The sequence below is a fragment of the Idiotropiscis lumnitzeri genome, chromosome 21 (genome assembly GCF_059441095.1).
Source record: "Idiotropiscis lumnitzeri isolate Australia: NSW breed Sydney's pygmy pipehorse chromosome 21, RoL_Ilum_1.0, whole genome shotgun sequence".
In the NCBI taxonomy this organism is placed as follows: domain Eukaryota; kingdom Metazoa; phylum Chordata; class Actinopteri; order Syngnathiformes; family Syngnathidae; genus Idiotropiscis; species Idiotropiscis lumnitzeri.
The window spans coordinates 10,376,433-10,403,700 of record NC_142411.1 but is presented as its reverse complement, the minus strand read 5'-3'; the positions used below and the strand labels follow the sequence as shown (position 1 = coordinate 10,403,700).

Genomic DNA, 27,268 nt, shown 5'->3' with positions numbered 1-27,268 from the left:
TGCTGACTGGGGTTCTTGGTGTGTGTGTTTGTGTGTACACTATCATATGAATCTCTTTTTGTGTGCTGAGAGACAAGCACTATGATCCTTGATTGCACAGTACATTTAAAATGTTTAGATAATTTGTTGCGTGGGGGGGGCTTAACTGTTTTTACAGGGACCCCTCCCAACACACACAATTTGATGATGCCAATTTTTGGGAATGTAAATTATTTGGATGATTCTGCATCTGTTTTTTTTTTCTCAGTCCAAACCACAGGTGTAAAACTCAAGGCCAGATCCGTCCCACCACATAATTTTATGTCGTCCACAAAGGCAAATCATGCACGACTTCATGTTTCTTGCTAAAATGGGAACATTTTCTTCGATTTGAAAACCATTAAAATATTGCGAGTACTTGTTTTTGTTACCAATCACACTTTTAAAAGGAATTGGATGGTAGTTAAACAATATTTTCCTGAATTCTGATTTAAAAAAATAGTTATCCATCAGTTTGTTGTGTATATGTAATAATAATATGACGATGATGATTTATTTTGGTTAACTGTCATAATGGCCCACCGAGGGAAACCAAAACTATGATGTGGCCCGCGAGAAAAATGAGTTTGACACCCCTGCTCTAAACAATACTTCAGTAAATTAATGCACTTCATACAATAACGAGTAGAGGGATGACAGGTAATTTGCCCTCTCAGCGTCACGTGGCCTGTACAAGTGCAACCCACCCAGCACGAATCGCCACACAATGAGGCTTACCCCCACTACTTGCATTTGGGCGGGGGGGATTTTACAACGCTTGCGTTGCCTGTTGCCTCCACACTTGCTTAAATAACTAGACACCACCTCCATAACCACCATCGCCCATTCCGTTGCCTTGCACTCGTCTCACCAGCGTCACACGCAAACGATTAAGCACATAAACCAGCCGCCACCGCTGGCCAAACATGTGTGGAGACAGACAGGAGTACGCACATGCAAAAGCACATGCACAAGCACAAGCACATGCACGTACATTGCACATTTCACACCGCCGCCACTAGTCACTGTTGTGCAGCCGCTACAGTCAAGAGCACTCGCGCGGCTCCCCCCGCACCCCCCACACGCACGGGAGGAATGGCTTGAAATGAGACAAGACGGATTCTTTTGGAGAGGCTGATGAAGGATGAATTAGTGACTGTCCGACTGTCGCCGTGACTCCCCGCGCGTCTTGCAGCGAATTGCTGCAATGCTGTCTTTCCAGGTGTGTGTATGTGTGTGCATGGCGTTATTTCTCATACGAATTGGACCGAGCCGGGAATCGAGGGTCTGATGTCACATGTGCTTGATCGGAGGAGACGGGGCATCTGCAAGCTGGATTTTGTGGAGGATGCTGCGGCAAGTGATACACAGAGGGCTCAAGGCTTCCTTCTACTGGTTAGGCTTATTCGTTAGCAGACACCCCGTTTTCTTTCTCACTGTGCCCGCGGTTCTCACCATCATTTTTGGATCTACGGTGCTGAGCAGATTCAAGCCGGAGACGGACCTTGAGTTGCTGGTGGCCCCGACGCACAGCCTGGCAAAGATTGAACGAAGTCTGGCCAACAGCTTGTTTCACATCGACCAGTCTAAGCAAAAGCTGTACTCGGATTTACACACTCCGGGCAGATATGGCAGGCTGATACTGCTGGCCAAGTCCGGGGGGAACATCCTGGAGGTGGCCGATCAGGTGTTGCAAGTTCACAAGCAGGTGTTGGATTTGCGAGTCAATTACAAAGGATTCAACTACACCTTCGCGCACCTCTGCGTGCTGAGCCATAGAGACAAGCGCTGCCTGCTGGATGATATCATCACGATCTTCGAAGACATCAGACAGGCGGTGCTTTCCAACAGCACTTTCCACAAGGTGCCCGTCAGCTACCCCAACACGACGTTAAAGGTGAGTTTGCGTTACAGACAGGCCTGTTCTTAACCTGCGCTACCCCACTACCCTCCCCAAAACAGAATCCCGAGTCCCTGTGATGGTGATGGTGCAGAATGCAAATAGACGTGCAGCCTTTGCCACGATTTCTGAATGAATGCAGCATTTGCACAATGATGGCTTGTGCATTGCAACACACTGTGTGGCCGTGTACAGTACATAACAACATATGAGGGAAACCTGTCCATAACCCAGACATCTGCAATATCTTTTCTAGGTTTCTCTCTCGCGTGTGTTGGTGCAGGTGAATTGATTGGCTCCTTTGGGTGTTCATCTCTTCACACGCACACACTCACGCACACATACACACACAGGGATATCCTCTTTCTTTTTTTTATGCAGTGGTTCCCTCTTGCCATCTCCTGGCAACACATGCAGCATGACATGACTGCAATAGCTAACAGACTCCGTCTAAATTAATTTTCCATCTTTTTCTCGTGTGACCTCATACTGCTCTCATGTAGATTGCAATACACAATTTGCAACAATTGATAATTGCCCATAAAAGCATTTATTGGGGTGGAGGGGGGGTGCAACAGTGGTGTTGCAGTGTTGACTCGTGTGCTACTTGCTGCATGATTCAGGTGCATTTTTTTCCCCAGTCATTTTCAATTTTATTTAGTGCCCTTCACAGCACTTCCGCTGTGGAAAAATATGAATGAATCAGTGCTTCTGTGTAGCATGTGTTGTCTTAAGGTCCATTCTATGTCGAATATACGGACAATTAATTAATCAGCAGTTTGTTTCGAGCAATAAATTCCACTTAATACAACATGACGTATACATTATTTTATTTGTAGATTTCGGAGACTGAAGAAAGCCTTTGTGCTGTGACAGTGTATTTCATAAAGAGAATATTATAATGGGAGAACATTCTTGGTCTCTCAATAAAATACCTGTTGGATGAACTATAACTAAGATTGTGACCTGACCTCACAAATGTGTTTCCAAACATTGATTTATTGTAGGTTAAATAATCAGATGTCCTTTTTCTTTTGACCAGTTAGTGTCACATGTTTGTTTTTTTTTGTAATCATAATTGGTTGCAACTCTCTATTGATTCTCGCACAGAATTGGCACCCGATTGAAATAGTCATATATAGAGATTGTCCTGCGATTGCCTGGCATGTCCTGGGTGTCCCCCATTGCCTCTCACCCCAAAAGTCAACCTGTACTACTCAAATGAGGACAAGTGGTAAAGCGAATGGATCGATGGATGCATTGTCCTTCTGCAACATCTCCTTTTTCAGTTGCCAGACTCAGGCAAATGTAGCGGGACAAATGGCCGTCACTTTGCGGAATTTTGGAAAAATATGAAATGAGCACTTTAAGCGCATTTAAAATCCTTCATAACAAAGAAATTTATGGAAAAAAATCATGACCTACTTTTTTACCTACATGCAATTCTCAACAGTAGTTAAGTCGTGTTTTTGTAGGATTTGAAACGTTGCTACGATTTAGTATGTCGATGTTCTCGGAATTTCAGCCCAAACGAGTAATTGGTGGCAATTTCTAATTGAAACGACAGCCAATCAGAAAACGGGTACCCAGAGTAGCAGATGAAATAAAACATGTGTTGAGAACTAATCAAGTTATACTATTTTACTGCTATTTGAATTTGTTATTTTGACCGGATTTTTTTATAGGCAATATCACACCAAAAAAATTCTCCAAAAAGTGCATTTTTTTTCCGACACAAAAATCTCACTCTCATGATTTCCTTGGTGCAGTGTTTACACCGGATTTCCTTCCTGATACAACAATGCCCTTTATCTCAACTTAGAACAGAGAAACGCATACCAACTGCATTAAAGGAAGCAGCATTAAGCACGACACGGCCAATCCTGAGCCTCTAAAACAACAACCTATAAATTATTTGATTTCCATTAGTGTCATCAATTTTAATTCTCACTGCCAGACCCCAAATTGTTAAAAAAAAAAGGCACACACTCACAAGAAATGTGTCTTTCTACAAGTCAGCTGAAAGAAGGGGTCGGTCTCCAAGTGCCTACTTGACGGTGTAGATGTGCTTCAACCATGTCAAGACTCTAGTGCGCGACTAGCGCGCTGCATTTAAAGGGATTGAAAGATGTGTACTACTACAGCAGCCCAGCCCGGCCTCCTGCAGATCCGCTTACCAGCCTGGCAAAATTACTAAGATATTGTGATCCATTTAACTTTATTAAATTGAGAATGACTTAAGTGGTCCATTAGAAGAAAAATATTCAGTTCCATTTTTTTTTCATGAGGGGATAGCGGTGCACCATTTTCGATTGAAAATCTTCTCTGTTTGCCAACTGTTTACGTTGCAAAAAAGGAGGTTACACTATCATGGCGGCCGTGGCGATAGTCAGTAAAAACTTCGAACAATCTATAGCATGCATTTGATCAGTGAACATTCGTCAACAAGACTCGGCTTCAGAGAACAAGTGAGCCAAGATTGGTCGTCACCTGAGCAACTGTGATGTAATTTTCAGTCGACAGAAAGTGGGTGGATTTTGGGGCTTCACTCATATTCCACAAAGACAATATTAATCAGAATTCCCCGTTTAGACTAGAAAAGGCACATTGAATATATTTTCGTAAAGAAAATTTGGGGGTTGACTTCACCTCTATGAATTGTAGTTTTTCTGTGATATAAGAAGTCCGGCATTTGCACTCATTATTTCCGTTTATTGCAGAACCACACACACACCCACATTGTCGCCACACACATACTTAATTGCATCATTGCCACTTGAGTCTGCGCCTGTTTGCCTGTACCTCCACATGTGACACATGTGCTTTTCCCTGCTTGTGTCTGCAATGGGATTAAAGCTACCAGATCATAGCTTCACAGGGTCACCGTCATTCATTCATTCATGGTTGTTTACAGAAATGGCAAGCCATTGCTAATTAAGCACATCAATTTTAGGTTGAAGAAGTGTCCAAAAAAAAAAAAAAAAATCTAATCTGCCCTGCATGTAATTTCGTTCTACAAAACTCCAAGCCACTTGCAGAATGCATTAATTGAAGCAGGAAGGACTGCAATTGCATAGATGAATAAAATGTCACCTGACGACGATATTTCTCACCTATTATTATGATAGGAAATATCAAGGTTTGGCCAACAGTGTGATGTGTCAGGGGCACACGATCGACGGTCGTTGCGCGGTTGGAGAATGGACGTGAGCGTTGTGAGCCAGGTGTGTCAACGAGTCAGCTGTCAAAACGTGCAACATGATGTTTCACCTTCAGCCTCAGAGGGAATGAAGGTTAATCTGTTTTTATTTGCTTCTGTCGGTCGACACATACGTTAATGTAACGTCCCTTGTCTGTGGCAAAATGAAGGTTGGACACCACTGATGTGTAGAATGGCAGGCACACCCCCTTTTTATTGATGGACCTCCATATATATATATATATATATATATATATATATATGTTCAGTCAGAAGTACAGTATTTCCTGTTAATTTATTACATCTACAAAACGCATCCCCTTAAAAGTGCAGCGACGTGCACGTCCCACGGGCAATTACACATCCGCTTCATGAGGTTGTGTCATATATAGTGTGCCATAGTTGGGATGTCTATGACATTCACAGGTGTCAGGAAAACTCCATGCTCCATGATTTACAGCCAGCCTCAGATTTCATTCAGTCACACCTCTTATGCAGAGTGGGTGTGTCAGATGTCTGGATGGGAGAATGAGTGTAGCATCATGAAAGATGTGCAAACCAGGCAGATTCGGACTGCAAAGCCACACACACCACTAGAGGTGCAAAATATCTTGCTGGCTCAGCAGCATCTAAAGTGTGACAGGTTAGAAAAATTGACACATTTAACCACTGGCGGGACCGCAGGGGCACTGAAATAAGATTGGACCTGCAGGTCCCTGGCCAGATAATTCATTTTCGGGTATTTTATGATTTTTTTTTTTATTGATTTTTTTCCCCAAATTCTCCCCCATTCTTTGTTATCAGGGGTGTTTGAACACTGGGTGGCACCCACATAATGACGTGCTCCAAATGATAAAGAAAATTCACAAAGAAGAAATACTAATGTCATGTCAAATAATGTAGCACTATGTGCTAAGTTGTAATCAAGTCAATAAAAAAAGCACTGCAAGACTCAGATGAATGTCTGGTGCAGGCTCAGATTTCGACCCCAACCCATTGTGAATGTCTTTGCGGCGATCTACGGCTTTTACCTGTGCTGAGCGACAAAGCTCAATGCAAATGTGAACGCAAGTGCAGTTACCCGCTTTCTATCACTTCAGCGATCGTCAAGCTATTAGCTTATTACAAATTGAAGAGCGCTTCAGCTTTCATAAGTAGCACAGTGCACATGTGTTGATGCCATCAAAGGCAATGCATGTGCATTGAAATAACAAGCCCGTACCTACCTAATTGCACATCGACGATGCCCAGAATGTAATGTGTGATGCAATGCATTCAATAAATTAAGTTCTAAGTATGGTTGTGGCACGGTGGCCAGACTGGTTAGAACGATGGCCTCACAGTGAGAGACAGCATCGGGCTATTCTGTGTGGCGTTTTCATGTTCTCCCCGTGCCTGCGTGGGTTTCTTCCGGATACTCTGGTTTCCTCCCACATTCCAAAAACATGCATGGCAGGCCGATTAAACACTCTAAATTGCCCCTCGGTATGAGTGTGAGCGCGGATGGTTGTTCGTCTCTGTGTGCCCTCCAATTGACTGGCAACCAGTTCACGGCGTCCCCCGCCTACTGCCCAAAGATAGCTGGGATAGGCTTCAGCACCCACCGCGACCCTAGTGAGGAGAAGCGGTACAAAAGAGAGGAAATAAGTATGGTTAATCCGTCTCATTTGTGTTTGTGTTACCAGTTGAGGAATGTCTATTATGTATAATATTTAACCCAGAATGTTGAAATGTGTTCCCCCCAAACGAACCGTGACTTCAAATTGTGCGCACGTAATTTTACACTTGGCCAAATCCTCTCATGAGCTGGATTAAACCCGTTTGTGGGCCTGAGTTGGCCCACAGGCCATACGTTTAAAATCCCTATTTTATAGACAAGATATTACTGTCGCTGTTTTGTGAAGAATTGCTTGGATTTGTAAAAACATCTTATTTTTTTGTCTTGTTTTATGCCGCCCCCCTCCTGAAATAGCCTTGGCCCCCCCCCAAGGATAAAAGTCGAGCTCCACCACAGCATTTAACCAAATTAAAGAGACCTTGAAATGGAAGTTATAAGAATGTGAACTATTTTTGTATTGTATCACCCACCAACTACACAGCTGCATGGACTTGTCATTTGATATTTAATTAAGACATACTAAAAGTAGTGTGTTGTAAATGTGATGCTTACTATGGAATAAATCATGTGTTACAATTTTTATGTTTTTTCTTCTTGATGCAATGGCGAGGTATTGGATTGTGACTCTGTGACTCAATTCTGACTCCGGTGCAAAAAATCTGTTGCATGATGATAGTCAAATTCCTATTCACGCAGACCGAATCGAGAAAAAAAATCACCATCATTAAACTTGCATTCAAATGTTTTCGATTTTTTTTCAAAATTTTAACTGCCATTGTAGAGAGAAGGATTTAAGGATGGTGATATGTAAAAGAAATGAAAAGTTTCCTAAATATCATAGTGTACTTTTCTTGATGAAAATGTGGGTGGTCAAAATTAATATGGAAATTCCGCACATCTTTAATTTTGATTTCTGGATTTTATTTAATTCTGTTAGTGGCATTCAGACATTCTTCAATATATGCATCACCTTTTTCATAAGCACTCATCTAACTTGAGAAAGTCTGTATCTTCACACAAACAATTTAAATACAGGAAGAGCACAAAGAAACTCTCAACAAAATAATATGTGGTAGCTGAGGTGTGATGTTGGTCTGTGGTTTCATCCTGCATGCCCACCACAAGCAAGTGACTTGCCACGTGACCGGCCTATGGTTAATTAACATTTGCTGACTGCTTTTGCAGCAACAACCACAACATATGGCAATACTCAGATTACATGCGATTATCTGCCGCATCGGACAAGTATGGATGTCGCCATGCTACAGCTTCATTAGCATGGTAAAAAGTTGAATTAAGGAACCATATTTCGCACTGCGCATTTGTTTATTATTGTTTAATATATGGACTGTCACTATGAAATATTTTTTTCAGAATTGATTGCCCTACTGATTATTCCATAGAATAACTGGATCAATTTGATTTTGCATTAAATGTATTGCAAAATAAATGTTTATTTAACTACAGTTTAATAACTAATTACTGTTTATTTGGTCCCTGATGGTGTAGTGGTACACTCGCCTGAGTTGTGTGCGGGCAGCGTGGGTTCAGTTCCCACTCAGTGATGGTGTCTATGTCTGCCCTGTGACTGGCTGGCAACCAGTTCAGGATGTAGCGCGCCTTTCGCCCGTAGTCAGCTGGGATAGGCTCCAGCACCCTCCCGCGACCCTGTACAGGATAATTGGTGTGGATAATGACATGACATGACTGTTTATATGGTATTCCTTAATAGAAAATAACGCTTTAAGTTGCTGAATTTTAAGTAAAGTGAAACTGCACTCACTCACAAGAAAACAACTGTCTCTAAATTTATTTGTGCAATCTGCCCACCTGCTATTTATTTATTTATTTTTGTACATATTTTGTACCATGACCAAAATCATCTCAAGTGAGTCCGGACAGCGAAGAAACATGATGTTTGTGGGTGTGTCAATCTACACTTGTCGACTTGACCGAGTTATTCGATTTTTTTTTCACTGCTGAGGTTTTTATGCTCTCCCAAAAAAAAAAAACAAGAAAAAAAAATACTATATCTAGTGTGATCTCACTTAAAAAAAAAAAATCTAAATTAGCTAATAATAACAATAAAAAAATACGTTGATTTTTGATTTGACAGATTGCTAAACTTTACCTTTTTTATATAGCTGAGAGAATTGACATTTTCACCACAAAACATTCTTGAATATTTGCGCCCATTTTTTCAAGGTCTCAATCATCACTAGTGACTTAATCGTCTTTTATATCATTTCATCCACGGAGGTTGAAAGAAGTAATGAGACAGTGAGGAGTAGAAAGTATTGATGGTATTTTTTAGCAAATGCAAACAGTCCAAAAAAAATTACAACATTTATATTCAAGTGAAGTACAGCCACCAAAAAGATTTTTTTTTAATACATTACTTTCCACGACTGCCTGTCAGTGTATCACACTGAGTTCAGTTCTTGTTTTACACTCATGCACCCCAATTGTCTTTGTTGAATTACACAACAGAAGTTAAGATGCAGCAGCAACATGAACAGTTTAAATAGTCATGTTGAGAGAATGTGATTGGAAGATGGGCGAATGGATGAGTCAGCAAGCGGTACTGGCTGATGGCGTATAGTGTATGCAGTGCAATAAACGTCTGGCTGTCCATGTGTGGACAAGGCAATAAAAGCAAGTCAAAAGCGTCCTTGAATGTCACATTGACCTTTCTGACAACCTTCAATTCAAATGAATGAAACCAAATGCATGTTCATGTGTATTTCCTTTGGCATAAAAACGTCAGAATTAGATTTTAGAATAGTGTCAGATACGTGCATTTTTACGCATTTTACCCGCAATGAACGCGCCTAGCGCTGTGACCTCTGCCAAAAGCAAAAAATGGAAGGTGAGATTTTGAATGATTGTGAAACTAATCAAGTGTAGAATGCAAAAATACTGAGGTGATCTTATTGAGTTTTTTTTTTTTTTTTGCGCAGCTAATTGAGGTGATCAAAATATTAGGCACAGTTCTCATGATGCAGTACAGTTGTACACTGCTTAAATTAATGCCTCTCCAATTGTGTAAATGTAAACTGTGCATTGTGATTGGAAAGGCACAACATTTGATATCATTATATTGAGCAAGTGGTCATAATGTTATGGCTGGTCATCCTTCAAATCCACCTGTGCTCGGTGCTGCTGCGGATATTCCCTGCATTTATTTCCTCTTCGGTCTTCTCACGCGCTGATGATAATACCTTGCAGTGCAAATAAATCACACACAATTTAATCATAGAAAATAGATTGTATATGCATTGACTAGCAAAAGAAGAGATTCCTGACAGGCTGCACCGAAAGCAGTTTACTTGAGTGATAGTTTAAAGAACCTTCAAAATCATTTCAGCGATTTGTTTCTGAATACAATTAATATTTTTGAAGATACATCTTCAAAGACTATTACGAATTTGGTCCTGAATTATTGAAATATAAGGCTCTATTTTTGTACTCAGTGCAAGTCTGGCATGAGGGGTGGTGTAAATCATTGTCATTTTTGCAGACCCATGCAATTGGGTGCATCACGGCAAATGATATAAAGGGCGTTTTGCGCCGTTGTGAGTGTGAACACAGATGACTTGCTTCGCCAGAGGCTCGTTTCATTCCCTTTAAATGTCGTGCGAGGGAGGCGGGCTAATAGTCTTTGACACTGATTTGCTTGAGGAATTGCAAACAGACCATTAATGGATGAAATATAATTGGCACAAAATCTGTGACATGGCGATTAAAACTCATGCATATCAACTAACTTGATACAACAGAAAAACTACAACCGCCCAGAGTTCTGAAGAGGAAATCAACATTTAAAGGTGCTAAATATACTGTACTGTATTATTTTTTATCGATTGATCTACAACCTACATGGTACAATTTTTCCAGGAAGAAGCCGTTTCCCCTGGTCGCTGTAGCGATAATAGTATAAAGAGAGGAAGTGGTTGAGAAATAATGGAGAGCGTATTTGTGCATTTACACGACAGAGACTGTCCACACTTCACTTTTTTATCGACGTGCATATGAATTTATAAATATGGTCAAGTATTATAATGCTGTTTGGCAATGATGGCGACTGGCTGACACTTGAGTATAAGTGGAAACGTTGATTTTGGTTGTAAAAGTTGAAGTGATATAATATGGTATTTTTAGATTTGGCTCTAACAATCTACAACCATGCTATTCCATTGATCAAGGTTTTCAATTTGGAAATGGAGCAAAACCGGTGGCTGATGGGCTGCCACTCATGAAAACTGGCAGCAGAACTTCGCACACTATGCGACAGTTTAGACAGTTTCAGTCACATCGCTCGGTGTGTGGTGAATTGCGATACGTCTGGACCTAACGTTCTCTGTAGCCTTGTCATTATTAAAGAATATATTCTATGGAGCTCCACGAGTTGAAACACGTCATTCTGATTATTATTGCGTTTGCAGAATATGAATTAGTAAAATCAGTGGCAGTAGAATCCGCCCGTTTTTAGCCATCTCAAGTGGCAGCCATTTTACCACTAAAAATTACATCGCAGTTCCTCAGGCTCAACGAACAACCAATCATGGCGCAGCTTAAAAAAATAGATGAGCAGTGATTGGATGTTACCTGAGCAACTGGGCAACTTTGATGTCATTTTGATGTCAGACAGAAAGTGACAAATTGGCCACCCTTGAGATGGCTAAAAACAAGTGAATTTTATTACTCATATCGCTCATATGCAATATTAATCAGAATGCCATGTTTAAAAAAATTAAGGAACAAGGAACATATTATTACAAATAATTTTGGGTGTTTGACTTCCTGGTTAATGATATATTTTTTTGTTGTGTTCAATATACTTTTTTGTTTTAATTTTGAGAATACGAATGTTCTGGTTAACGTTGTACACATTTACTGTCCTACTGCTGACATCATTCTTTTTTTAATCGTGACAAATAATGAGCCAACATTCACTTCATTCTCAAACCTTGTACCACTATATCATCCATTTCTGTCTACGTTTTATATACATTTAAAGAGTTTGTTAATCAATGGAACTTGTTGCTGCACTACTGTTTATTGGTTCTAATACTGCCACGTTTTGCTGCTCAACAAAGTGCTGACATAATTCCGTAGTTTGGTGAATGTTAACTCCCATGTCCTTGAAACCTCTTGCAGGATGGTCGCGTGTCCTTCATCGGTCACCAGCTGGGAGGCGTGTCCTTCTCACCCAACAGCCGGGACCAACAAGTTAAGTTCGCCCGCGCTGTCCAGATCACCTACTACCTCCGCAACAACGGACCCGTGGTGCAGGATGCCATTGCAGAGCGCTGGGAGAATGAATTCTGTGCCCTGGTCAGTCGGCTGTCAACTGCCGAAGCTCCTCACGGACCGGACCAGCTCCACATCCACTCCCTCACCTCCTTCAGCTTGTGGCGAGACTTCCATCAGACAGGCGTGCTAGCCAAAGGGGAGGTGTTGGTTAGCCTGGTGCTGGTTCTCCTGGCTGCCACCATATCCAGCTCCATGCGGGACTGTTTGAGAGGGAAACCCTTCCTGGGCCTCCTGGGGGTGTTGACCATCTGTATTGCCAACGTGACAGCAGCAGGGATCTTTTTCATATCAGATGGGAAATTCAATTCGACACTGTTGGGGATTCCATTCTTTGCTATGGGTGAGTATGGGAGTGTGTTTCGTTGAAACGATAGCATCCTGCTATCAGGGGTTTTATGCGATAGCTGTCTTAACTACGAAACATTTTTATTCATATCGAATACAAGTTTGTAGAGGAAATAGCTAGGTGTCACATTGATTCATGTGACAGAATATCATTCTGTCGTTTTTCTTCCTCTCAGATCTTTTGTAATTGTTTTTGGATTTAGTAAAAGCAAAACACTTTAGTAGAAGGCAACCTCTCAGTTGAATAAAATAATAATCTTCTGAACTGATGATAGACAAATTGGGCCAATGTTTTTTTTTTTTGTTTGTTTTTTTTTTTTTTAATAGACGTCATATTTACAGGCCGCAGCAATCCCAACTGTGATTTTGGCAAACTTCTTTGTCCAAGCCATTAGTCCACCTACCACTAGAATTGTTTTTTACTATGCAAACCAACAATTTTTTAATCCGCCACTTTCTTGCTGTTTTCTTCTTTAATACATTAAGTATAGCCAGCAGTACTGTCCATACGCCACAAGGTCAAAGGATTACTCTGGATTTCGATACAGTCCTGCTGTAGGCTGTGTGACATGACTGACGTTTAAAAATAATGTAAGAAAAAGCATTTTAATGAACTTCTTGTGACCTAGTGGGGGTGGTGTTTTGGAAAAGGCACTTTAGCAAAGGAGAAAGGAGCAAAGGTGGAAAAACGTGAGAATAAAAACACGGGAGTCGTAATGAAAAAGACAAATAACAAGAGGAAAGGAGAGAGGAGGCAATGCAGGAGGAGACGAGATGAAGAGGACTTGATTAAGTCTATAATTTTATGTGACAGGACCTTAGAGACAGCAGATGTCCACCCTCCTCCCTGGAGGCCTTGACTGACACATACTCCTCCTATCACTGTATCAATGTCACATCAGGGTTGCTATTTGAAATGGATACTGACTTTTTTTTTCTCACTTGAGGGCCCGGTCTACTAATGTGGCAACCCACGTTGAGACTTCACTACACATATTTTTCCCTGTTTTATTAGTTATGAGAAATTCCACCAAGGGCTGTTCAGACCATCTTGAATCTGGCCCAGTTTACTGAAACCCGTTTCTACTAATGAGTTCGCCTGCAGCTACAGCAATATGTTGAATGCGATGGTCGATTTTTTTTTTTTCCACCCCTGAGCACGGGAAAATGTTATTCCCCATAGTTGTGTGATTCATTTGTGGTTGCGCAAGAATTATTTCATGATGTGTCCTTGTGGCTGTTGTCCCAGGCACGAACAATTCGCAACAATTTTGCAGTTGATTGGTAACTTATGCCACATAGAGGGCAAAGGTGTATATAATTTGGAATGACTGGTCCAGTCCTGTGTGTACCCTGCTGGGGGGACAGCTGCTGGAGGCCAAGATGTCCAGGACCGACCTGGAACTACACCGGCCATTCGGGAAAATTCCCAAAATACCCCATGCCGACTCCGCCCCTGATCACCATTAGACTAATTGATTCATCAACACCTAGTCCATTATAAAAATAATAATCTTTTTTTTTTATTCATTGAATCATCATTTAGAGCAACAACCTCATATCATGGTAGAAAAAAAAATACATTTAATTGTAAATGACATTGAACAAAGGCCTTACAACAATATATGTCTTTGAAAAACCACAGTATTTAGAAAATAAAACATTAACAAGATTTATTCATTAAATTTTTTTCAAACATTTAACGGGACGCATGTAGCCCCCTGGGCTGTAGTTTGCCCACGCCTGGTTTAGAGCCCTGGTATGGGACACAATTTTTTCAAAATGTAATATGTTGGATTAAACACTAAAATACCCATATCGCAATGAGCAGTTTCTCAAATTGACACACTGCCATGGATTTAAGCAATGCCCTTTGAAATCTTCTCTGTGGTGGCAATGGGTCGAACGGCCAGTGGGCGGATCTAGCTCATCAGAATCAGAAATCCCTTTATTGTCATTGTACTCAAGTGTGCAACGAGATTAGAGAGCTCCCCTCTCCAGTGCAATACAACAATAATTCAGATAAATATATGAATTTGATAAATAAGAGAATAGTTAGTGCAATGGAAAATAATACTGAATAGGATATATGCTGTTCTGCAAGGTACGGGTGGTCGTGTGTGTGTGTGTGAGTTTAGAATGGAGATGGCTCTTGGGAAGAAACTGTTTCTCAATCTATTGGTCCTTGATTTGATGCACCTGTAGCGCCTGCCAGAGGGCATCAGGTCGAGCAGGTGTGAGTTTGGGTGGGTATTGTCTTTGACGATGTTGAGAGCCCTTCTGAGGCACCGGGCGGTGTAGATGTCCGACAGTGAGGGGAGAGGGCAGCCAATAATCCTTTGCGCAATAATCCTCTGGAGCCTCACTCTGTCCGCCTCAGTGCAGCCGCTGTACCAGGTGGAGACACAGTACGTCAGCAGGCTCTCGATGGACGAGTGGTAGAAGGCCAGCAGCAGCTTCCTGTCCAGGTTGAATTTCCTGAGGACACTCAGGAAGTGCAGACGCTGGTGGACCTTCTTTACCACTGCTGTGGTGTTGTGTGTCCAAGAAAGGTCATCAGAGATCTGTACTCCCAGGAACTTGAACGTGTGGACCCTCTCCACCCACACGCCTTCGATGCAGAGGGGGGGCGGCGCCGTCTTGTTCCTCCTGAAGTCGATGACGATCTCCTTTGTTTTTGCAATGTTGAGTTGCAGTCTGTTGTCCTCGCACCAAGCCGTCAGTCTCTGGACCTCCTCTCTGTAGGCTGTCTCGTCACCTTCCGAGATCAGACCGACCACTGTCGTGTCGTCAGCAAACTTGACGATGGTGTTGTTGCCGTGGGCCGGGCTGCAGTCGTAGGTGTAGAGGGCGTACAGGAGAGGGCCCAGCACGCATCCTTGAGGGGAACCGGTGCTCAGCGTACGGGTGAAAATAAAGAATTTTCTGCATCTTTTTTGAGGCCTTTTAATTTAGTTTCACCAAAGTAATCGTAATCTTATTTGTACTTGCACAATTTTAAAAAAGTTTTTACGCAAATTTTTTTTTCGTGTCCTATACACTTGATAGTCGTCCAAATCCTCTGATTTCAGCCTGTCAACAGCAATTATGCTTTGATTTCTGTAGGCCTGCATGAAAGCAGACTGATTATTTTGTGTTTAATCAAAAAAACTTTTGAGAAACATCAGCTTTTAATTTGAAAAACAATGACTGAATATTTTTAATAATATTGGCAACTACATCAATCCCTCTAGTGTGATATTGCTTAATATTTTTTGGTGGTTTTTTTTCAACGCTAAACATATATAATACTGCACGATAATTGCTTCATAAACTAATGGTTAAAAAGCGGAATGCAATAGACGTCAATGCAAAATGAAATTGGATTAGATCGATCGGTAAAATAATTGATTACGAAAATAATTGAACAGCTCCAATCATGATGCATATGAGACTGGAAGATAATAGATTCATCAAACATGTTTGTTTCATATAAAAGAAAATTTAATATTTCTTAAGTGTCACCCATTTTTCTCAGGAGCCCTAAAAGTCTGCGTGCAACCTATGAGGACAAAACCCAGGAATTTCCCTTCCAAGGCCCTTATAGAGAGAAATTAAAAGGCCAATTTGACATTCTTCAACTTTCTTGATCACTCTAAAAACAATCCATCAAGCTATGCAGCAAGTTAGCAACTATGCATGGGAGTCAATTTGAGAAACTGCTACATCATCACAATCCAAATATTTGGGGATTTTTCATGATTTGGTGATGATCCTATTTGAATAAATCCGCCACTGCCCTGAGCGAGGCTTCATATTCCGAACCAAAACCAGAGCCATCTGTAAAAAACTGACAATCTTTAAGTTGAGGATTATAATTATTTATTAATGTGATATTTTCACACATCAGACCTTGACACTGAGCTGAAAGTGGAGGAAAACATTTTTTGCTTCGGAAACTGAATCTTTATTCATGAGGCATTACATCAAAATGCTCTCACTATTTAATTCTTAATGCTTGCATATCTCGAAAACCTTTCTATAAAACCGGTTGATTCGTAGTAGTAGTAGTGTTGTAATTTAAAAAGAAAAAAAAAAGTCTTGTTCAATAAGCATACATAATCATTAAAATAACACAAAAATACACTTCTCAGTGGTCTTTGTCAAAGCAAAATGAATGAACATACATGGCAAGTATTGAGAGTCACATCACATTCAAAAGTTATCATTTATTAATCGTATGTTGGTATAGCGCAACAGACAAGAAAGCAATTTGGTCCCATGTTTAATTATTTTGCGCTTACTCTACTGAACCAAATAATTTTTCTATTTAACAATTAACACCCACTGTGTGAAACTTTTTTTCTCTGATGACCTTTAAAATAAATGTTCTCCACGCTACCAGCCTTCACCCTCCACCGTGTCCAACAACCAAACTATACCAACCGTGGCGTGCATTGTGGGCCTTTGCAGCTGGTGTGGCATGTAAAACACATTGCCTGCAATTTGTATCAGTGGCAAACATGCCGTTTTTCACAGCTTGTCGTATTTGCACAACTCATTTACCTGCATCGCATAGATAGTCCAATTTGTACGACACGGTGGCACAACATGTTTCTGTTTTCAGGAACACTCAATTAAGCAGAAGTATTTTCTTAGATTTGGAGTCTTGCTGGGTTTAAAACATGTTTTACAATATTTGCCCGCAGGTGAAACACAAAGCAATTTGTCATTTAATGCTCACGTCTCAACTCCTCTGTTCAGGCTATTGAAGTATATTTATGCTGTTTTTTTTGGAGCAAGAAACAAAATATTTTTGTTTTTATCAGTGTTAGGAGAGCCAACAAGCCATACACTTTGTTTTTGTTATGAACGTCTTTTGCTTTTTCTTCAGGTGGTTTTTTTTCTGTAGGTCAAATGCAACTTGGCCCTCTTGAACAAAAATTGTCTTTGTTTAAAAAATAATTCGCAGACATCAGCTTGAGCGCATTCACATTAACGTTCATCAGGCAGAAATAATGACACAATTGCCTCTCAACTCGTACGTTTTAATCAGCACCTACCAATAAGAATCAACCCGCATTTGGCAGTTTAGCAGGTGTGAGTTTAGAGCCCTCATCTCCATGCCTCTGTGTATCTATTGCCTCCTTTATTCATCTTTTGAAGTTTTGGGTATCTATGTTATGACTTTTTCCACACCGAAAATCTGCTGGTGTTAATTCAACACCTAAGGTGTTAATTTTCGGCAAACTGTCTGTATACATCCACATCTTCTTCCTTCCATTGCTGTGGACTGACCACTGTGCAGTAAAAATCGGGAAAGTATTTTTTATTTCTTATGTGACACCATCCTCCGCAAAATGTACCCAAACACAGCACAATTCTAATTCTGAAATGCTTAGGATTTTCTCCCGAAATAATAGAAGCAGTGTAATCCTCTACTCCTCTGAGGTTGGTAACCCGTTGCCAAGTTTTAGCTTTGCACAAGATGCAGGCATGTCACCGCTCAGCCATTTTTCTCGAGTTGATTGGCCGTGTATAAATCATGAAGTGGACAGGTACTTGAATAATGCATATCGAATTTACGTCACAGCGAAGCCAAAATCAAATTCACTTGTTTTACTAACCTTTGACCTTTTATCATTTATTGAATACAATGAACAAACCGCAAAGATGTCAAACGTAATCCATATCTCATATTTTCATGGCATGGTGCCATTTTGATGTCATGGGAAAAAAATTACAAAAAAAATAAATAAATAAATGAAAGTGTGTTATTGCTATTTTCCCTATCATTTATTATTATCATTTAGTGTCTTTTCATGATTTCTAATAAAAGCTCAAATGGCTTTAGAGCTAAGGGTTGTTGCGCCACCTGTTTCCAAGGCATGTATGTATGGAGGTATGGAGAGATTATTTTCAACCATCAAGCGAGGAAAATTATGTTTTTTAAAAAGACCATCGGAATGGTTCCTTGACTCCTGCGTGGACGCACCCACTCACTGTTCACAAATGGACATGCTGAAGATTTACCGGCACATAAAAAATGAGGTGCATTTCAAGGTGCTTTGCAGCATAGTCTCTTTCACCTTTTCACACAAATAATTCAGACACAGATGGCAAAGAATGTGATGCAAGGTTCTATCCAGCACATTGAGTGATTAGGGGTTCACTTGGTTATTCAAGGACACCAGTTTCCGAATGTGTCGCTAGTTTCAAACTAATCAAATTCATGAAGCATTTTGCAAGGGTGCTATGTGCGTCTGTAGATGGATGCTGTCTTATTTTCAGCATCACAACTCTTAATGCATTAAATCCAGTTGTAAATACGGAATCGAGTTGATTACTAGTCAGTTTATTTTTGTGTGGTCTCCATCGTCATGGATGAAAATGAATTACACAATCATGCATTGCATGCATTCAATACCAATGGATTTAAGGCCACACAGCACAGGAAGTACATCAACACAGTAGGTAAAAAAAATAATTTCATTCTTTTCTGTGACTGAACAAGAAAAAAAACAAATGATGACTGTCTTGTACCTTTAATATAAGATGACTTCACAAGAAAATATTGACAAAAACCATATCAAAATAGCCCAGTGGAGCTAAATATACATTCGTACCCAGTTTGATTGACAATGACCCTTTAAAAAATGCAACACTTTGTCACTCCTTGGTGCTATATTTAGGGATATTCAATCCTGCCACTTCCTGCAACATGTCCTATTAAAAATAGATTATCCACCAACACACCTTTTTATTGACTCCCACGGAGCAACGTACTGCAGCCTTCATCTTGATATAAAATATTCACAAATCAAATGGCACGTTTCCATGTAGGAGCTTAAATAACACTTTTTTTGTTTTGTTTGTTTTATTGCGACTATGAATAAAAAGGTTGGCTTGTGGGGCTTTTTACGAGTTCAGCATTCGCTCGATAGTAAACTACTGAAATTAGAAACATCCCTTGGATTATAGAATTTAGAAAGCTAAAATGGAAACTTATGATATGCCTCAGAAAACTTGAACGACTCCTGTGTTGGTTTCTTAATGTCGCAATGGATGACGTGATAGCCTAGCAAATTTTGCAACGCTTTTAATAAATCAGTTCGGAATCTTATCGTCGTCCGACAGAAACAATTATTGTACTGTCAAAATGACAACATTCAAGGTCGAGTTACCCTATCATTACTTTGTTCAAGTTGTATTATGCCTAATATCGATATCATGTAAGTATATGACATGGTATATATGACATATAACATTGGCAGCTGCTTTATCCTGAGGGAACTTCTACCAGTCCATTTACCTTCAATCCTCGTTTATTATCAGTTTGACCTATCCAATAGATGCCAGAAAAATTTACACGCCACAGCCATTTTTTTGCCAGATGTGGAACATGGTCTGTCCTGTCCAAAATGTCCTGTTCTTATACGATCTTCGCCACTCCTTCACACAGGGACGAGCCTATGTAACAATGTGTGACTCAGGGGACTTAACTGGATTCAGCTAGTAAGTGTGCCAGGACTGCCATAGATGAGAAAGTTCAAGTAGAAGCTAGTACAACGGTCACAGTGATATAACTGCCAAGTTCAAGATGAAGGAAGCGTGATCTGACATGCGCTCTCTTCGCGGTGAGAGGGAATTAAGCTAGAGAGTCTTCATCCATAGAACCTCATTTGTGACCAGTGGAGTGGGATGTATACTTCTTTCAGACCACACAAAACTGGACCTTCGCCATCTCACTGTTTGAATGAGCTCCAGTTAAACCGCAGCTCACAGTAGCCTGGTCTTGCTGCAAGGGCAGATGGAGATCTGTGGTTCTTTCTCACTGTTTCTTCTTTTTTCACAAAACGGGGTTTTGAGTTTTTCCTTGCTTGGGTTGTCGGGTTTAGGTCAGCGGATGTCACTAATCTGTGATCTTGTGATGCCCTTTGAGACTCTTTTGCTATTAATGTTTTACTAGTTCTATGTGGACACTCTAACAGATCCTTATGTGTGTGCCAGGCCTAATAGTATAATTTCTGATCCACATACATGAATACTGTTTTGCTTCCAAATGGTTTACCCTCCATGAGATTGGGTGGGTCCAGTTGAGCAAGTAAATTGCTTATTCTGAGTGACCTTTGTTGTACATTAATGTTTTTTTTTCTTGTAGTATTTGTTTTTATGCACTGAGGGTCACAATGGAACTAAGCCCTGGGGCTTTAGTGTTATTTTCATCCACGGAAATGGTACTTGACTGAATGTCGGTAAGTGCTAATCCGCTCTTTTATGTGCTATCACCAAATAAAAGCAATCAATCAATCAATCAAACCGATCCTGTCGATTGTGGGATTAATCGTGTAATTAGAATTCATCATCAATAATAAGTGTTCCTGGAGGCGATTTGCACCGAGGTGAAGAGGCGAGCCTTTCTATTGTTATCTTAGATGTTGATACAGTAGAACAGGTCTTTTCCTACTTGTGCTTTCATCATTACGTCAAAGAGGCATAAAAACAGCTCTAGTAATTTTCTTCTTTATTTGTATAGCCATGCATCCATCCACCCTTATTTCCTATACGGTAATTGTTTTGCATTTATTATTTTTATTTTATTGTGTTTATTTATTTGTTATTTATTATTATTTTTTATTTATGAAATTATATTTTATTTTTTATTTATTTAATTTATTTTTTTATTTTTTATTCATTTTAATTTTTTTAATCAGATTTTTCATTTATTCTAATATTTATTTGTTTGTATTTTTATGTTATTATATTTATTATTTCCAGGTGAAGCATCCTGGGCGAGAGATATCTACTAACATCCATACATTACCGTTTTTGGTCAATTTAGAGTGTATTCAAACATCATGGTCGTACATGGACTATGAAAGGCAGCCAAAGTACCACCAAAAGACAGAGAGAATATGCAAACTTTGCATGGAAAAGCATCTTGATTTAAACTTAAACTTTCTTGATGAAATCTTACAATTGTATTATGTTTGACAATAATTAAGATATGAAATGACATTTTAATTCTACTGAAAGGGAAAAATCATTTCCATGAAAATCACCTGGCAAGTGTCTTTGGGGCAAATACAAGGTACTTTTTCAAACGATATATATATAGATGACCAACAAAACATCACAAGGATAAAAATGAAAAAAGCAGCATTGAAAAAATAAAAATACAAACTTAAAACGTAACCCAAGACAGGAAAGAAATATTCATATTTGCATATATGCAAGCAGGTCAAGTTTGCACAGTCAAAAGTTGGTCCAATGTGGCTAAAGACCAGAGGAATGGCATTCATAAAAAATGTTCTTCCTCAAATATTGATTTTTGTTTGAAGATTGATTTTGTCCTCCCATGCGTTCGCTCTCTCTTTCACTTTCCTCATTTGTTTTATTTGAGTTTCGATCTCGTCTACAGTCCAACATCCCCCTCGCTATAATGTCTCCGCTACCATTGCTGCGGTCTACCTGATTGGAAGACGGTATGGAGGGTGGGAGGAGCTGACACGCTCTCTTGCCATGTGATGGATGTGTTTTAGGGGGGCGAGAGCCACAAAGGTTTCCGTGGAGTGATTTAGCTTAATGACTCAGTGGCATTTTGGTGTGGGCCAAGGGAGGATAAGAGGGCAAATGCAGCCAAGGCTTCCATTATTAGAGTGCCGTGATCAGGCTGTGGGATTATTGAACACATGCACATGCACACCTCATCTCAAGATAAAATAGCCTGGTGGACAAATGTTGACAAACTGCCCTCCAACAATCCATTGAGCCCTGAACCTACGAGTAGGCCAGCCTTGAGATACAATGCCTCGCGTCTCTGCGTCCTTTCATAGTGAGCTATGGTTTCTTATCTTCCTCTCGCTCTTTAGCCAACCCGTTTGCTGACTAACTGCTGCAGTGGCTGCCAGACAGCACACACTGTCCCTTAAACAAGCGGGGGTAGGTGATAGGGCTTTGCAGCTGGTTATGAAGGCCATTCTTAGGCAATTCATCATGTTGCAGCGGAAAAAAATAAACAAATTGCTGAACAAATTTGTAACGTTATTTAAAGCAGCTTCAACATCAGTCAAAAATTCTTTCTTTTCTTGAGGAAATACTACAATCTCAGACTGAAGACTACATCAACTTCAATGAAGCCAATCCATACAATTTAAAAGCACAATTTTGTGTGTTCACTGCATTCAGGATCATGTTCCTCTTTCCAAATGCTAATAAATCTCTACTACCAGTGGGATTCAGACTTGTGAGTTTAGTAGCTATCTTGATAGAGTAAATTAGGAATTAAACTAGATAAACATTGTTTCACTCACACCAGGTTCATGTAGTGTGTTTTTGTCTCAGCGCACGTAAAATGATGTCTAAAAGTGTCTTTTGTGAAGTTTCTTTTGTGAACTCTAAGTCATTAATGGGAAGCCATGAAGCATGGACATATTCATGTGTTACTATTGATTATTTAGTGCAAATAATTAAAGGAAAATTTGATTTTTTTGAAATTTTGAAAGAAAATTTCAACTAAACCTAAACATTTTTCCCCACCACATCTATGGATGATCTCGGCCATCCATCCATCCGTTTTAAAGTGCTGCAGGTCTTATAATTGCTGAACCTCAGCTACCTATTCACTGTCTCCATCTTATTTTACTTCACCTTCCTTCTCAAGCTTTTGTCATCTTGCTTCCATTCTGGTTGTGCATCATTCAGCATTCAGACATTCACAGAATTTCCAGTGAGCTCCAAAGCTGATTAGCATTGAACAGCTGCTTGCCTCCCAGGCACATATTCCTCTCCTCATTTTGCTTCAGCTTCTTCTTTGGGTTGCAAAAAGCCATTTCTCTAGCCACACTTGCCAGCCTGTTTTAATTTGACTGTTTATCAGCAACATCATTTGAAAGTGCATGTAAGCTGTCCACCTGTAAAATATTCAGTAAATTTTGAATCATACAACTGAGTTTCTGAGGTTTCTCAACATTTTGCTCAATTTTCGAAAGCAAAACATACAATACAAAGATCCAAGATGGTGTTTTGTCATATGCGGAGTAAAAACACAACAGTAGCCCTGAACAAAGAAATGCTTGAATTGATTGTCTCCCTCTGTCTTAAACAAAGAATATTCAATGCAATAAACAAAGAGCCAATTTGGCAGTGTATATAAGAACAATTTAAATCCAATGACAATTTAAAAGAAAAGGACAATGTATTCGGGTTCGGCAGCAGTGACAGTTTAGTGAGTGTAAAAAAAAATATATATATTTATATATGGTGCAAGGATGCAGACATTCAAATACTCTGAGTTTGATCTGGAGCAAGACCATTTTGAGATTTTTAAACAAACAAAAGAATCTTAAACTGGACTGGCACTCAGTAAAGTGCAGCCAGAATTGGAGTTATATGTTCTATGAACACCGGGCGACCAGCAGCATTTTGGACCAACTAGCGAAGCTTGAGAGGGGGCTGGCTGACTCCAAAATGATCCAGCTGAGATGGAGCAAAGACATGGATTACTGTTTTCTAAGTGTTACCTGAGCCAGTGACGTTCCTGTTGTATCTGCCAGATGGGAGAAGTTTGAAAAGTGTGTCTTTGATAATTCTATGCACTCTTAATGACCACTCTAATGACGGACCGGTTTCTCTTCTGTGTGTCCTATAGGTCATGGAACCAAAGGGGTATTCGAGCTGCTGGCAGGCTGGAGGAGAACCAGGGAAAACCTGCCTTTTAAGGAGCGCGTCGCCGACGCTTTTGCCGATGTGATGGTGTGCTACACAATGACCAGCTCGCTCTACATCATCACGTTTGGCATGGGAGCCAGCCCTTTCACCAATATTGAATCAGTGAAAATTTTCTGCCAGAGCATGTGCGTCGCAATCCTGGTCAACTACTTCTACGTTTTCTCGTTCTATGGCTCCTGCTTGGTTTTCGCTGGACAACTGGAACAGAACCGCTACCACAGTGTTTTCTGTTGTAAAATTCCCTCAGTAGAGTACTTGGACCGCCAGCCCACTTGGTTTAAAACCATGATGAGTGATGGCCATGACCTTTCTACACACCATGACAGTGTCCCTTACCAGAACCACTTCATCCAGCACTTCCTGCGCGAACACTACACAGAGTGGATTACCAACACCTATGTCAAGCCCTTTGTGGTTATTCTCTATCTCATCTATGCTTCGTTCTCATTCATGGGATGTTTACAAATCAGTGACGGCTCAAACATTGTCAACCTTCTGGCAAGTAACTCTCCAAGCGTTTCATACGCGCTGACTCAGCAGAATTACTTCAGCAACTACAGCCCTGTGATTGGTTTTTACATTTATGAGCCCATTGAGTATTGGAACTCCACAGTGCAGGAGCATTTGAAGACACTCGGCCACGGCTTCAACAAGATCTCTTGGATTGACAACTTTTTCCACTACCTGCGCGTGGTGAATGTGAGCGCGTCAACCAAGAGTGACTTCATCAATATTCTCAAAAGCTCATTTCTGCGGAGCCCTGAGTACCAGCATTTCACAGAGGACATCATCTTCTCTAAAAACCGTGACACGAAAGAGTACGATATAATTGCCTCACGCATGTATTTGGTGGCACGGACCACAGAAAAGAAGCGTGAGGAGGTGGTAGAGCTTCTGGAGAAGCTTCGCCCACTCATGCTAATCGAGAGTATCAAATTCATTGCCTTCAATCCCACATTTGTGTTCATGGACCGCTACAGTTCCTCTGTCATCTCTCCAATCCTAACCTCAGGCTTTAGTGTACTCACCATCCTTATCTTGACTTTCTTCCTTGTCATTAACCCCTTAGGGAACTTCTGGCTCATCCTCACAGTTACATCAGTGGAGCTGGGCGTCCTAGGTTTGATGACTCTTTGGAGTGTTGGTATGGACAGCATCTCAATCCTGTGCCTTATTTATACACTGAACTTCGCCATGGATCACTGTGCACCACACCTGTACACTTTTGTGCTGGCCTCCGAGCACACGAGGACACAATGCATCAAGCTGGCATTGGAGGAGCACGGTGCGGCCATCCTGCAGAACACATCTTGCTTTGTGATCGGGATCATACCTTTAGTGTTTGTGCCTTCCAATCTGACCTACACACTGTTCAAGTGCTCGCTCCTCACAGCCGGCTGCACCGTGCTCCACTGCTTCGTCATCCTGCCCGTCTTCCTCACCTTCTTCCCGCCGTCGAAAAAGAGACACAAGAAAAAGAAACGGGCCAAGCGGAAAGAAAGGGAGCGGGAGAGAGAGAGGGAAAGAGAAAGGGAGGAGATTGAGTGCATAGACGTTAGAGAGAATCCTGATCATGTGACAAATGTCTGAGTAGTTTGTAATTTTCGCAGTGAATATTGGTTGAATAACGTAATTAGACATCTCTTAAGATACAGGGCAGTGAAGATGTCTGTCACCTTTGTGGCAAGCACTGCTTACCCCGGCCAATAGCAGCTAAGCAAACCATCGTAGAGCGCAGTCCCATTGGACAAACTTGTCCTGGCAGTCTTTCATTGGTACCAACCTCAGCATACTCATAGTTCTACTACTAGGTACAGTAGTTGTGAAACTAGCTTACCAGAATTGTGCGCAAATTATGACTATGTAGTTGATTGCTCTGAAAAGTTTTCTAAGTCAGACATTATCTCCAGCAGCCCACATCTACAAGAGCGAGGTGCAAAGCAGTCTGTTAAGCCAAGAAAGAGCAAACAGGATGGTGGAAAGGTAAAATGAAAACAGTGAAAATGATGTGTGTTGATTTGTTTGTGCCTGTCAACTGATGACTTGCTTGTGTTGCATCAACTGAAAAGTTTGGGGAGTTAACTGGGGCCTCCGTTTGCTCCAAACAGAGCTTCAACGCTTACGATAGCGAGACTTCACCAGAAAACCAAATCTCTTCTATAACTTTTATTTATACCTGTTTGCCAATTTATTAGTTGTGCCTACATAAAAACAAAAACAACATGGATTACAATGCCCCCCCCCCTTAAATTGTTGGTGTGGAGTAAACTTTAGCTGTGATTTATAAGAAGAATACGGGAGTTCGAATGAGTAAATCATATAAAGCAAAAAGATCAGAAATATGTTGTTATGTTCTTCTCCTCCACAATGACGTTTAAAACGTCCTTCGGCAGAATCTGGTCTTGCATCTGAACATAATGGAAAACTTTAGTCCAAATCTGTAGAACAGAGGTCTTCAATCCTGTTCCTCGAGGGTCGCTGTCAGGCCTACTTTCTAGTCCCCCCTGCTGCAACACACCTGCGTCAAATGATCAGGTAATCATTAAGGTCTGTAGAAGCTGGAACATGATCTTGATCTTTTCAATCAGTTTTTTTGCAGCAGGGAACGATGGAAATCAGACAGGACAGCAGACCTCAAGGTACAGGATAGACACTTGCTGTAGAAGCTTTGGGTTCTTAAGTTCTCGTACTTTTCCAGAGTGCGATTGTGAAGTTGCCCATTTGCAAGGCAAGATAAAGTTGGCAGTCCAATTCTTGCAACAGACTGACTTACAGTAAACTCTTTAGCTGCCAATTTGAATGTACGTTCCTCAAAGTGAAACAAGCTTTCCCATGCTGAAAAAAATGTAATGTCACGAAACACAAACACGAACACAGGGTTTAACTCTAAAACACGCCGGATATCATGTTTTAGCAAGATGCAGCAATGCATGGATTCTGTTAATTATTTTTTGTATTTCACACTTTCCTGGTGGAGTTGTTACTATAGGCAGTGTTTAACATCGACTAGTCATACCTGTTGGGCTATTTGATAGAATGACGGACTAGGGAACGCTGGCTAGAGAGCGAAAAGAAAACACTCCCCTGCAGAAATATTAGCCAAACTGTGTGCATGGATGGAGTTTTCTGTCATTTGGTATTTTGCACAGATGAAATTGGGCAT

The 27,268-nt window shown here is 40.6% G+C and overlaps 1 protein-coding gene across 1 annotated transcript; it reads left to right on the top strand.

The window, feature by feature from the left end:
* Positions 1-1,072: 1,072 nt before the first annotated feature.
* ptchd4 (patched domain containing 4) lies at positions 1,073-27,268 on the top strand. Its single transcript, XM_088286460.1, has 3 exons — positions 1,073-1,915; positions 11,896-12,391; positions 24,026-27,268. The coding sequence occupies exons 1-3, from the start codon at positions 1,316-1,318 to the stop codon at positions 25,693-25,695; spliced, it is 2,766 nt and encodes a 921-aa protein (XP_088142586.1). The 5' UTR covers positions 1,073-1,315; the 3' UTR covers positions 25,696-27,268.